Source organism: Tasmannia lanceolata, unplaced genomic scaffold, assembly GCF_043159265.1.
Source record: "Tasmannia lanceolata isolate RefF3 unplaced genomic scaffold, GAP_Taslan_0.1 ptg000006l, whole genome shotgun sequence".
Classification (NCBI taxonomy): Eukaryota; Viridiplantae; Streptophyta; class Magnoliopsida; order Canellales; family Winteraceae; genus Tasmannia; species Tasmannia lanceolata.
Genome location: NW_027518683.1, coordinates 3956308 through 3971094, shown reverse-complemented (window position 1 = coordinate 3971094; position 14787 = coordinate 3956308). Strand labels below are relative to the sequence as shown.

Here is a 14787-nt window from a genome sequence, read left to right as displayed (position 1 = left end):
TATTTCTGTTTTAGTTATACAGGATGTCATGTCTCACATAATTTACGACACAAACATGTAAAATGATACAAAAGAGAAGCGTTGTTACCCACCTTCCTAAGATCACAATCTAGAGTGGGGTGATTTTATCTTGAACAGAGTGTCACAACTCAGCCAACATAAGGGATCCCTCCTCTAAGGGCATTAGGTGCATCATATGCTTTCTTTCTTACGGCATTGTTTAATTGGATTGCAAGAATTTTCTGTGAAAGTTTAAAATTTCTTATTTTTCCATTGTTTGATTTACAAATGGAAAAACTAACTTGAACCTCTGCAGATATCCCTCTAAATAAGACATAAACCATATCATTTCTCAAAACTGCATAACTAAGAAGGTTCCTAGTAAAAAAAATTCTATGACAAACGTTTTTTCTGCAAACCAAACAGGGCCTAAGTCATTAGACATGCTTCATAAATTACAGTACCATCTTTCCAGACAAGTTGATCGATACAAAAGAACAGAAAAAAAATGATAGATAAATGATATGATTTGTAGTCAACAGGCATTATAAGTTTCCAAGCTACAACAGCTAATTCCTCTATAAACCCTCCCACAAATTCTACAATCTTCTCTATTATTGAAAACAGTTACAGTAGGGCCAAATACCTCAAACCATATATGTCATTCCGACCTGCAAGATGTTCATATGAGGCACACTCATATTCGCAGCACCAGCTCTGCAATTCCTTCTTAGGAATGCATAGAAATAGTTTATAATTAGCTTCTTGAGAAACCATGACTCCTTCCTTGCCCTTACGTCTCCATGGGCGAGTAAATATGAAAATCCTGATTCCATAGCTTCTCGAAGGGCCGAAAGTTCATATTCCAAGCTCGGGTCTTCTTCCGAAGACATGACCTTAGACGGCAACAGAGCCACAGTGGTTTCTGAATTAGAACTCCCCACCTCTTCAGTTCTCACATCAGACATTAGTGGAATTTGAAGCTCCCCAACAATGCTTGGTTCCCCCGATTCCTTGGACCTCATTGATTCACTGTCAAATCCCATCTCCATTAAACTGTCCTCCAGTGCAAGTTCTTGAGCCTCCCTTCTCAAGAACTTCTCAAGGCTCTCAACCAAAAGCTGCTCAAATGCATGATGGTCTTCCTTCCTTACATCTTTGTATCCATAACGGGCAATACATCGGAACATATGGTAGTCTTTTGGGCATACCCTTCTGAACAAAAACCTTTCTTCTTGAGGAACGACCGGAACTGGGACATACTTGATGCAAACAAACACAACTGTCGAGTGGATAGCTGGAAGGCTGAGAAGAAACTGAACAAATATCGAGGGAATGCCTTGGACCAGCTCATTGTACAATAATCCAATCCCTGGAACTCTGACAGTTCCAAGTGTGGACCCAAGTTCAAGCATGAAATCCATTGAGACCTTCTCCCTTATCTCATTTCGATATTTCAACACGCTTCCATAGTTCCAAGTGTACATCACACAAAGAAAACAAGAAGCAAAAGCAAGCGGTAGCCACCCACCCTCCTTGATCTTTGTCAGGACTGCGGATAAGTAGATGAGCTCTACTGTCCCAAATATCGCAGGGAAACACAGAGCCAAAAATAGATTGGTCTGCCAGATTAAAAGCATTACAAGAGTTACTAGTGTAGTGCTCACTAACATCACCCCGACCTCTGCAATGCCTGCAAGGAGAACAATTTGTTATTACTTTTAGCTTGTATAAATACAAAATCTACCACTATTTTGTCAATAACACAAAAAATTATAGCCATACTGGAAGATTTATACATCAAAGGTTTTGAGTCTAAATACTTAACCATATGCATTGGCTATGTCAGTGGTACTTCTGAAAGAAGCAACCACGACTATGCACATAATCATCAAGAACCAGTTGATTACAGGAATGTAGATCTGACCCATGAACCTTCTGGAAGTGTGAACTATCTTCAGCCTCGGAAAACAACCGAGAGCCATCGATTGTTTGACACATGAAAATGTTGCCGATATCATGGCCTGACTAGCAATCATGGCTGCCAGTGTGGCTATCACAAAGACTGGCCAGAACAAACCATCTGTTCTCAAGCATTCAAAAATAAAATTTGGTTAAAATTTAAAGAATAACATAAACTCCTTTCTTGAGAATGACTGAAAATATTTAAAATCGACCAGTGCATTGAACAGACGGCAACAAGAAGAAAATCATGTTCCTTTTGTTGACATCTTATCCCTAGTGATCAGTGATTCCACCGTATAGCGTGTAAATTATTAGCACGTGGGACAAAATCGTATACCTTAACGTATAAAGTGTAAACTTACCTGGGACACAATCGTAGAATATCCTTTCGACTGAAGCGGGATTTTTTATTAGAAATGCAGCTTGGCCCATGTAACCCAAAAGAAGGCAGGGGAATACCACACATGTGAAGGCGATCTGTGAGAACCAGACATATCCAAGCAAAGCGGTTAGCACCCTTGAGTTATTTATGCCCGTCAAGAAGACGAAACAAGATAACTCAAATAAAAATGAAATCAGAAACTAAAGAGAAAGGAAGGAATAGGGGACTTACCTGTATAGATTTTACTGAGAAATGGCCTAAATCAGCAAACATTGCTTCAGCTCCTGCAGTCACATATAACCATTTATTTTCACTAGAACAGCATTCCATGGCTAACACCGATAGGAACATAACCTAGAAAAAAGTTCCGCAGTCTAACAAAAAGTTTCTGAAACTTTGGTTTGGAGAGAATTCAAAGTAAGTAATAATGCAGTTCAAGCTTTATTACTTTACCAAAGAAGGCCCCGATATGGTCAACTGTGTTTGAATGATGGATGATTACAATAACCAAAGCATGCTCCCAAACCTACCCAGCTCATGGGCAGTAACAAAAAAAAGGCTCCCGCACATCCTATGTACTCGTTTGACCAATTAAGTTCACAACAGTTGAAGCAATGTCATGAGGTCATCACCAATTTCAAGAAATACTAAGTTTGTGATAGTGAAAAATCAACTTCATGAAAAAGTGATACCAATTTTAAGAAAGAGAGCATGTTTGTCGCTACTGACTCTCCCACTTGCTTGCCAGATCAATTTCATGAATGAGATGTTTTTTTTTCTGAATGGTCATGAATGAGAAGTGTTTTGAGTTAATTTTAATATCTTGAAATGTTAATTTTAATATATTGAAATTGATGTGTTTTGAGTTAATTTTAAATCTTGAAATTGATGTGTTTTGAGTTAATTGATCTTAGAAGATCTTGAATTTGGTCTAAATGTATCACAAATGTGGGATGACTCATTCACAAAATTGGTAATTGGCTTGAACCAATTCGTAAACAGAAATGTTAATTTTATCTAAGGTCCATGGCTTCTTCTCCATCCGCTGTAGGTTTATTCTCCATCTGCTGAAATGGATGTTTCTGAGTTCTTCTCCTGCTGCTCCGACCGCCGAAGCTCCTGCTTCTCCGACTTGTCAAAGGTTTCTGGCAGCAGCGAACATCACTTTTCCCTCTTGTTGTTGCTTTGGCTGGCTAAAATGACTACCGAAAGAAAAGCAAATACGAGACGGTGTTGAGGAACTCGTCGCAGGGCATCCATCAAGGAGGTGAGGAAATGACACGAGGTGGAGAATTTGAGGAAGCTCATGGCGGCAGAAGATCAAACGAATCAAGCTTCGAAAGGCTTAATCCGACGTTGAGGATGCTGAAAGTCATGGCCTCTTCTTCCGTGGAGTAGTAGGTGCAGAGAGGAGATCTGCTATTGCGGAGGGGAGATTTGTTGTTGCTAGAAGTCATGGCCTCTTCTTTTTTCTCAGCTACTTCACAGACGAGAGAGAGAGAGAGAGAGAGAGAGAGGCGACCGAAATAGGATGCCTCAATAAGCAGGAATCTCAACAGAATTTCGTCTTTTCCATAGTTGCGAGACAGAAAGAGGCCCACAGAAAACAAGTTGACAAGTCGGGTGAAATGGAATCCACGTAAGATACCTTCAATAAGGAAGCTGTACGTGTGCAACAAAACCGAATTTTGGAATTTCAGGAAAAAATAGGTACTTTCCTCTTCCTTTCTGGCTGAAGTAGCACAACCGAACAGAGCCTGAGTTCCTTGCATTCATAAGTTGTTGATGTAGATCTTCAGCGGCTCTAGTACCATGCCAAATCCATGCAAATCGAGGAGTAGAGAAGAGAAGAGAGAAGCATAGGGCAAATCAATCGTCTCTCTTACCTTCTCCTTCTGTGGTTACTGTTCCAGATACCTCTCCTCCCTTACAGGTACCTTCTCGGCCCCCGGCTCCATTAATTAAGAAGACCTATCAACGCCGCCATACCTCTGCAGCTCATCCATCTCTGGTAGGGCCATCGCCAGCTTATCAAGAGCTCCCTCCCACATCGAGGTATCTATCGACTCTCCTATTGCCTCCCGCACTTGGTCTCATAGTACTGCTCATCTTATTTCGTCTTATGTTTCATATGATGCTCTCACGCCTGCTTTCCGCAATTTTGTGTCCTCTCTATCTTCTGTTTCTTTGCCAGAGTCCTTGGCTGCAGCACTTGATCACCCGGGGTGGCACGCTGCTATGGACCTTGAGATGGATGCCCTTCAGGCAAATCAGACTTGGGATTTAGTTCCACTGCCTCCTGGTGCACGCCCCGTTGGGTGTCGTTGTGTCTATACTGTGAAATATTTGCCTGATGGCTCTGTTGAGCGCCTTAAGGCACGCTTGGTTGCCAAAGGGTACACTCAGACGTTTGGGGTAGACTATGGCGAGACATTTTCTCCTGTGGCGAAGATTCCTTCAGTGCGTGTTCTACTTTCTCTTGCTATTAACCAGGTCTGGCTTCTACATCAGTTGGATGTCAAAAATGCTTTTCTTCATGGTGAGGTCACAAAGGAAGTTTACATGGAGCAACCTCCTGGTATGTTGCTCAGGGGGAGATGTCATCCTCTGTGTGTAAATTAAACAAAGCCATATACAGTCTTAAGCAGTCTCCTAGAGCATGGTTTGGAAGGTTCAGTAATGTCATTATGTGATTTGGTATGAAGCAGTGTGCAGTTTATCATTCTGTCTTCAGTTGTCAGTCTACAATTGAGTGTCTATCAAGGATTTGGGTCGTCTTAGATACTTCTTGGGTATTGAAGTTGCATATTCGACAAAGGAGATTTCTCTCTCACAGAGGAAATATGCATTAGACCTGCTTGAGGAGACAGGTTGTCTTGAAGTGAAACCTGCCTCAGTTCCCATGGACGCAAATGTGAAGTAACTACCTGAAGAGGGAGACTTGTTAGATGACCCAAGCAGATACACGAGGCTGGTTGGTAAACTTATATACCTTACAGTCACACGTCCAGATATCTCCTTTGTTGTTGGTGCTGTCAGCCAACATATGAGTTCACCTCGTACTTCACACTGGGCAGCATTTCTTCAGTAGAGGGTTGTTATTCAAGAAACATGGACATCAGAAGATCGAAGGGTACACAAATGCAGATTGGGCAGGATCTCCAGCTGATAGGAGATCTACCACAGGATACTGCACATTTGTGGGAGGTAACCTTGTGTGATGGCAGAGTAAGTAACAGGATGTTATCTCCAAATCTAGCGCAGAGGCAGAGTATAGAGCTATGGCACACACAAGTGGAGAGCTCATTTGGTTACGTTCTCTTTTGTCAGAGATCGGTTTCTCCCCATCATCTCCTTCTCAGTTATATTGCGACAACAAGTCAGCGATTCACATTGCCACAAATCTAGTCTTGCATGAGAGAACTAAATATATCGAGGTTGATTGCCACTTTATTCGGCACCGGATTCAAAAAGGAGAAATATGCACAGTGTTCACTAGATCGGTGGACCAATTAGCGGATATATTTACCAAGCCATTGAACAAAACTAAATTGAGTGATAATTGTAGCAAGCTAGGAATGTTTGACATATACATTCCAGCTTGAAGGGGAGTGTTAGTGTATGTATATGCCTATGGGCATATCTGTCTTTTGTGCATTTCTCATTATATATAAATACATAAGTGAGGGGGAGACTCCCTAACTCACAATTTCTTTCTCTCATTCTCTTCCTCAACAAAGGAGTTCAAGTTAGGGCTCATTAATGGCATTAAGGTCTTTTTACTAACGCTACTATACTAATGTAGACTCAACATGGCGGAAGCTTCCTTTGCAATGGAGGTGTTTCGATTTTCCCTTGATTGCATTAGGCAATCATCTTTAAGACCAAGCAAAGGAGTGGGAAAGAGGGACTGATTCACAGTCACAATGTATGTCTCGGTTATGATTGAGTTTCATTCAAGTTTGGAATAATTCCATGTGAGATCTATGAACATGGATTCATCATCACTTACAAATATAGGCTTCCAAGAGAAACTGAGAATTTAAGCACAGATCTCACTGGCCTAAGCTTAACCGAGAGCTGTGATCTTTTCAGCAGGTGTTTGCAGCCAGCTGAGGACTTGAAATTTCCATGAGGAAACTAAAAATGGAAACCAGGGAACAATCAAGAATAGAGGGAAATCCAAGAGAAAAAAAAAAGAATTAAAGCTTGACTGAAAAGAAACAAACCGAGAATTAATATGCCGGCTGGTTCTCTTTTCTCTGTTAATCAACTCACAGTGAAGCTTGCGATCTTAAGGAATTGAGCTGATCTCTTACAAGATCCCTTTAGTTCTCACAGATGGAAAACAAATATAAATAGCAACACCAACCAGTGCATTAATCCTAATCATTTTTCCACATTCCATTTGAATTAGTACATACTGATGTGTAAGGACATCCACCAATTTCATCTCTCATTGGATTTTGTTACTTTGTTACATTTATTGATGATTTCACAGAATATACATAGATTATTTTGGATAGCATTTTCAAAAAAATTATATACATAGATTCTTTTGTGTAAAAATTCTGAAGCCACAACTGTATTACGTACTTTCTTGAGATGCCGTAAACACAATCTCAAAATTGTACCACGTTACTGTTAAAGTATAAAAGATTAAATAACGCCTTCTCCAACAGCTAAAGCTTTTGGAGTAACTGGTTGTTTGACAGTTCCCATTAAGAAAGTACTCTTCACTACTAGTACTCCAAAATATTAAGACACAAAACTACAGTCCAAGAATGAAATTTTTTGAAATCAATACTCAAACCTGAAATTTTGCATCCTTTCCCCTATTGTTCTCACCACTCTTTCTAGAAACATGTTGTGGGTGTATTACTATTACCAAAAGAGAGAGAAATGGGAATACATCATGTGTGTGGAACAGACAACCAAATAAAAAGTTTATGCTCACATCTGAAAATCAGATCTTTCAAAATGTACCAATGTATTACTTGTACCACTTGCAAGCCATAATGTGCATATATTAACGAAGCATTACTAACAAGTATAATCAGATAATATGCAGTTTGTTGACTTGTTGACTTTATTCTTTTTCATTATTTTTGCTATTATCAATTCTAAGTCTCATTGATAATCTCTACATCATGCATATTGAGGCATTTCCCATTTTAATTCACAACTAAGTACAATGTTGGTAATGTGGCTCAAATTCATACGCAGATCACATATTGTTTGGCTTATGCATCTTTTCCTGCTGAATAGGAAATCTTGCAACATTTAGCCTGCTAACATCATGGTTAACAGAATAGAGCTTTATCTAACAATATGTAGCTCTGGTCCCGCCCATAGTGTGGGTGGAATCGAAGCAGAATAAAAATCATGCAACATTTAGCCAGCTAATATCATGGCTACTAGAATAAAGCCATATCTAACAAGCATCAGTAGCTTCGGTTCTCACCAGAGTGAGCCAATAATATGAATAATATTCAAGATGGTTTCAATAATAAGAATATTATTCAACAGTTATAGTCCTTTCAGATCGAGCAAGAAATTCCGATGCCCTGAAATTTCTTCTCCTTTGAAGGCCAAGTCATATAGGAATCTTGTCCTCAAGAAGGTCAAACAACCCATCAAGCTAAAGATAGAAAGATGTGACAGGACCGCGAAAGAAAAATCAAACAAACAAATTATGGAAGTACTTTACGCTATAACGGAGTAAGAAAAACAAATGCCAAGAACAACAGTAATTTATTACATCTAACCATTCATTTATCATGCCCCATAAGTTGCACGGAATACTATTCAAAGATTTTTATTTTTTTTAAATGGAATATTATTCAAAGATTTGCACCCAATTCACCAGATATATTTCACTGTTAAAACTGGGGTCCAGAAATGCATGAAACAGTAACTAGCTATAGGTGTACACAGAACAATGGATTTGAAATTTTTTTAAAAAAGTACGAAGAGAAAATCTCACGGAATAAATAAATTAGACTCGGATAGTCCAGTTAACCAGGTACAGATTTGAATAAAAACTAGGAATTGACGAGTGCATGGAGCCATAACTAGATATAAGTGTACAAAGTAACATAGAATATTTAAATAAACAAAAGTAGTAAGAGTGAATTTCATGGAGTAAATTTAGAGAATGAATAATCCAAATAGTTGGTTTTGAAAAGAGACTTTGTGAAGAAACAAACATAAATAGGAATTTATAGAGATAACCTGTAATGCACAAAACACAACCGCCAAGAGCTGACCATGCCTTTCTACTGTTCCTCAGGAAAAATAAATAGATATAAACTGGATTGAATGCCCTCAGAACAGTGATATCATATGTAATTATGTTGTAGATTCCAATGGATCCCAGAGAGAAGAACCAAAGTGCCAGTGCAGGAGCAAACATGAAACCAACTTTGTTAGTCCCAAACCTCTGCACGCTGAATAATGCCACGAGGATTACAATTGAAACAAGTACGAGAGCATCTGTAAACAACAGAGTAAATCAATTCACAACATAGATTAGAAACTGGTCAATAAGAATCCCTGACTAAACATTATAAATGGCATTGACATAAATGACAAAATATGAAAGAAAAAAATAAGCCAAACAACCTGTATTAAATCCGGGAATTTGACCCTGCAGGCCACTGACAGCAGACATAACTACAATGGAAAAGGACCATGTGCATTAATGAGATCCAAGTAGATGATAGACAACTAGGTAATGTGCAACTACATAAGTAGCATTCAATTTACCCGACATTGCCGGAGTAAGAATGCCGTCTCCAATGATCATGGAAGTGCCCATCAGAACCAAGAGCAACAAAAGGGTTTTTAAAGAGGATCTCCGTTCCAAGCTGTCTTTTATATTCAGTGCCCTTTCCAACTCAGGAGTGGGCAGCTTGAGCCGGAAACTTGAGATTTGTTCATCAGCACGCTGTTGATTTGGCAGTAAATTAACTTTCGCATATCTGCAAATCAATGAATATAAGGCAAAGGAACCTCCTGCAGTTACAGAATCGTATTTCAGGCTCTGTGCCATACTTGGGTTAATGAACGCAATAATCACAAATACAAAGTAATAAGTGGGAAAATACAGAAAAAGTTACTCTATACAGAATAGTCTTGCACAATTTGAATACGGAGATATAAACAATTTGGAGGCAAAAGAATATGTTCAGATACATAAATGCGTACCTTCACCATTATCATTAGCTTTGAGCACTATAAAAACATATTTTGCAAAAGGGAGAAGTGCAATTGTGTACATCACTAACGATAAAGCCCCCAAGACATCAACTTCTGATTTTATCGGCACCTTGCTGAACACGTCACTGAATACATACAACGGACTTGTTCCCATGTCACCATAGACCACACCAAGAGTTTGAAATGCCAGCGCAAGGGTGCCCAAGAAAGAGATATCCTGAGTTAAAGATACATATAATTATACAAGAAGAGACAAAAGTGCCCATGTCACCGAAGGCACGCATTTGAGATTGATCACCCTTGCCAGTAATGATTATACAAATGAAGTAATCAAACATTTTTTTGTCCCGATACTTGTCAAATGGTTTATATTACTGATGCACTTCAGTTAGGTTAGGGTATTCCATCCAGAATTAAGATGTCACTATTTCCTAGAATGTATTAGTAATTGTTCAACAATTTCTAATTGACAAACTAGAAATTCTATATAAGAAACGCATGCACGCAGGCAGCAGGCATACATTCACACTCACACAAATTTAAAAAAAAATCATAACAAGTGGGAAAAGTTGCACATTTGATTTTTACAAGGGACTAAGAAAATTCTTAAACTAATCTGGTGAAAGTTGATGCAGTACTATTCTTGGTTATATTTGTAGAGGGAAATACTTTGTCAAATGATCTTTAAAAAGTGATCAATATCAAAAGACTGTAGTTTCTTAGAAAACAAGCATAACTTTCGGGGAACCCAAAAATTGCAATCTGGGTGTACACTCAAAACCACCTCTATGTCTGTTTTATCAAAAAGAATCCAATAAAAGAATGCCAAAACAAAACAGTGGTTACTCGACAAAATATTGATGTATTATTAATGTAAATAGTTGGAATGACAATGACCTCAGAGTCGCCATTGAAATGATTCTGCGCATAGAAGTTTACCAGAAGGAACTGACTTTCAATTGAAAATACAGTCGTTTGGGCAAGAGAGCCATCACAGATCTCGCCTGTGAGATATTTAAGTCTTGCGAGTTGGAAAAAGCAGGACATAGACAATTTCTATCTGAAAGGAGAAAGAGAAAACTGAAAGGAGAAAGAGAAAACACCTAAGTCTCTCCCTTTGCCTTGTTAGTTATCAGCAATTGGATTCTTACAGAAGATAAATTGCATCATAGAGATCATTATGTGGTCGAAAAACATGTTTAGGGGTCACTACTCACTGTACCATCTGTCATCTATCAGCCCCAAAAATATTGGGCATTCCACACTCGCCCCTTTTGCTTTACAAGAGGATTCAAGCCCCATGTCGTTGGCTCAGTTGGAGACGTTCTAGAAATGAATGTGTCCACAATCCATGGCTTAGGGTACACCAATTGATCTTCCAGATGTTACCAGGATGACTGAGGGTGGGAGAATTAAACACGAACGCCTTTTCAGTCTATCTTTTTACCAATTCCTCTTTAAAATGAACCATTTAATTTATGCACTTGATTAATATAGATAGGGTACTAAAAGAGCATATGCCAATCCATGATGAAACCAAAGAACACACAGAACAGAACAGCACCAATGTATTAAATCAAGAACCAAATGAGATTCCACACAAAATAAAAAGCATAGAACTCAAAAGTTACCTTGGAGTGGTGGCCATGAGAATCAGCTATAGACATGGCTTCAACATCAAATGAGTCTACTCTCTTGGGCTTTTTAGAGAGCCTCCTTCTAAGAGTCCCATGTTCTTCCCTTTGCTCTTCCTCTTCGAGAAGAGACCAAGGAGGTGATTCCGAATCTACTTCGCTGCCATCAACCCACCTTGAATCTGAACCCAATAAACGAACATTCTCCTCAATCCCTCCTTCCATTTTAAAAAGACAAGGGATCAAAACCTTCGAATTTTTTTCAGCTTTCTGTTCAATCTGGCAAAAATCCATCAAAACCCATTTGCAGAATCGCTCCCATGAATCGAAAAATCAATGACCCGCCTAAAAAACCTCTCTTCAAACCCTACCTCTTTCCATTTTCTTCTCAATTTTTGAAGGCTTCCTGCTTAACCCACCAAGATATCAGGAAAAAAAACGTCAGAACTCAGAACCCATTTGCAAAGAGACACCCCTAGATCAAAAAATCAATGACCAACGTTTTTCCAGCTTCCTCTTTGATTGGAGATCTCTCTCTGAAGGACTTGCTGAAAAACAGAGGATACTGAGTTAAGGAAAGCATGCGTAGACAAGAAAATATAGCAACTAAATTACTATAATACCCTTTTCATTTATTTCTTGTTCTCCTGTGTTACCACAATACCCTTCAAATGGGACGTATTATTTGCAACAAGAAAGTAGGGAAATGGTAAATACCCTTGTCATCACTTGGGAGTTGGGACACCCAGCTGCATTATCATTTCCCGAAAAGTGAGGGGAATGTTATCAGCACAACAATAATATCTTGTTATTTGCACGAACTAGCTGTCTTTTCTTCTTTAATCGGCTCGTGAGAGCTTTTTGGGAATATTTTGTTATTTGACAGCTCTTTCAATACTAAAAGACAAGATGATTTATGAAAGGGAAACGATAAATGCAATCCTTTTCATCGCCTTTCATCACGTGGCAATTATTTAACTGCATCCTTCAAATGTGAAGTACATCAGCGCCTTTGTAGTCATAGATACACTGTAGCTATATGTGTCCCTAGTAACGAGTAGGGATGCATTTATCATTTCCCTTTCATAAATCATCTTGTCTTTTATGAAAATATCAAAATATGGTTGCCCTGATATCGTTTCCCAGAGTAACAATGGTAGCTCGGTCCCACCAAAGGTGTAGACAGAGAGCTGTTGGGCCCACCAAGGGAATGAAAGAGAGTCCTATTGGGCCCCATCAAGGGTATGAGAGAGAGATCTTAACACCGGTTAAAGGAGATATCTGGGAGACTGAACTCATGTCCGCGGAAGCATGCGGAATAGACGAAGAACACCTTCTCGATCCGATAGAAGAAGAATACAGTCTTCTTTAAGGGGAAAATCTTGAATCCACAAAGAAGTAAGCAATAAAAATAAGTTTATTCTATAGAAGATCTCCTACAAGAAGGGTTGCAAACGAGCCGAGCCGAGCCAAGCTTTGGGGTGTTCAGGCTCAGCTCGTTTAGATTTTATGAAGGCTTCTGTTCGGCTAGGCTCGGCTCGTTTGCAGGTGTGGAATTGTGGTAGTCCTTAACTTACCAAATCCGTAAAAAGGCTACACTGATTGACTCGTCTACTATGTCTTTAGAAAGAATCAACTGAGGGCGGTCTACGTGGCAAAATTTTATTCGTTGATTTTTTAGATCAAATTGTGACTTTGTCGTGACGCGCCGGTGTCAAGGATATCCCGGACGATTCTCTGTATACTGTGTCAGAATGGATTTTTTGTGACAAAAATGCCCCCGTTATTTCGTAAATGACAAACGTATGCCTGCCTTATAGCACTTGGCCACGGAGATTTTATAGGCTGTGTGCGCGTGAAGTCGCGTATTTATCGCAAGAAACTGTTCAAAACATGGCCCACAACATAAATACTTAAATAGTCTGTAAATCATCTCCATGGGATTATCCTAACCCTCTGATCATAATGTGCAGTCCCTCTAAACATCGGACGATTAGGATGATCCTATGGGATGATTTGCAAGGTACAACCAATTTAAGTTGTGTCCCAACAAATGAATGGTTTGGATCAGATCATCCCATGAAGTGGGTCCCAAGCACTTTTTGAAAAATGTTTACTTCAAACTCTCACATGGTCACACCATATAAAATTTCGTATATGACGGCGTTACTTTTCACACTTAGATGAATCAATTAGTATTACGGACTCGGTGGACCCCATGCTGAAGGTGAAATTTCGCGTTGATTGGACCATCCTGACCTTTCAATCAGTAAGGATGAATGTTGACTGTTACTTGTAATTTTCACTTCTAGAGCAGATTTTGGATAAGGGGCCCACATGTCGGTTGTCATGTGCGTCATATGATATGATGTTGGAGTGGCATTGGATTATTCTCTTTAATTATGCGAATTTAAAACAAATAATACAGATGAAGACAAGGAAGGATGATGCCAAGAAGTAGTCGCAGAAAGAAATATTAATTGGTGAATCTTATCACCATTTGATAAAGTTCGGCTAGGAACAAGAAGTGGGCCCCACTTGCATTGGCTTTAAGAATTTGGTGGGGTTCAGTGGACCCCACTTCTCGCATCATCCAATCTGAATTACTTGGCGGTGAATTTTCCCACCCATCAAGCTTCGTTTAGGATTCTGCTACCTAAAATCTAAACCGTTGATTCTTTATCGTTCATTGGCCTTATCGTTTGTCCGGGGTGTCCTATTGATATTGGCACTACCGTATTTTAATAATTGGAAAAACTTATTTTGTTTATTTTGGTCATCGCTCCAACAGAATTGAGTCTTCTAACACCTTGCACCCTAATTTTAATGAGATCATAACACATAGCATAGAGTATATAGAGTTCCACATCATCTCTACCCTAATATGTACACGTACCTTGTGATCTGCGACGTACTTGGATAAACATTGTTTTTGAGACTAGGATAACATGGATTGAATAAATATTTTTTAAATGAAGTACATATTGACCACAGGAAAATTCTTAATGATAATTGCTTTGTGCAAGGAAAAGAAGTAGGACTGCAACTCGGGTCCGGCGGGTCGGGTTTTGAAGAACCCAACCCTACCTGAGAATTATCTCGGGTCGGGTCGGGTTTTTTTCGGAAAACCCATGATTCCCAAACCCGGCCCTACCCATGATAAATCTCGGGTCAGGTCGGGTTTTTCACGTTGATCCAATTTTTTAAGGAAAATTCTTGTTTGGCAAGGCAACTCAACTCATAGAAGCAGAAATTACACTCACATTACACTTGAATCAAACAATGATGTAATTACACTCACATCACACTTGAATCAAACAATGCTGTAATCAAACAATGTTGTAATTACAATCAAACAATGCTGAATCAAACACTTGAATCAACTCAACTCATAGAAGCAGAAATTACACTCACATACAATACCAGTGGGTGCGTGGGTTTTCACTTTTAACTTTTAACTAACAATAGAAAAAAATGTACATACTATAACTTATATAACTCGGGTCGAGTCGGGTCGGGCCTCTTCAAACCCGGCTCGACCCGAGATTCATCCGGGCTTTTGAATGCTCAACCCGGCTCGACCCG

At 39.2% G+C, this 14787-nt stretch overlaps 1 protein-coding gene across 1 annotated transcript; it reads right to left on the bottom strand.

The window, feature by feature from the left end:
* Positions 1–486: 486 nt before the first annotated feature.
* LOC143879317 (putative potassium transporter 12) lies at positions 487–11781 on the bottom strand. Its single transcript, XM_077381659.1, has 9 exons — positions 11200–11781; positions 9557–9785; positions 9116–9364; positions 8972–9022; positions 8582–8842; positions 2579–2631; positions 2328–2442; positions 1829–2083; positions 487–1693 (listed from the first exon to the last, which is right to left on the bottom strand). The coding sequence occupies exons 1-9, from the start codon at positions 11494–11496 to the stop codon at positions 648–650; spliced, it is 2556 nt and encodes an 851-aa protein (XP_077237774.1). The 5' UTR covers positions 11497–11781; the 3' UTR covers positions 487–647.
* Positions 11782–14787: the final 3006 nt, after the last annotated feature.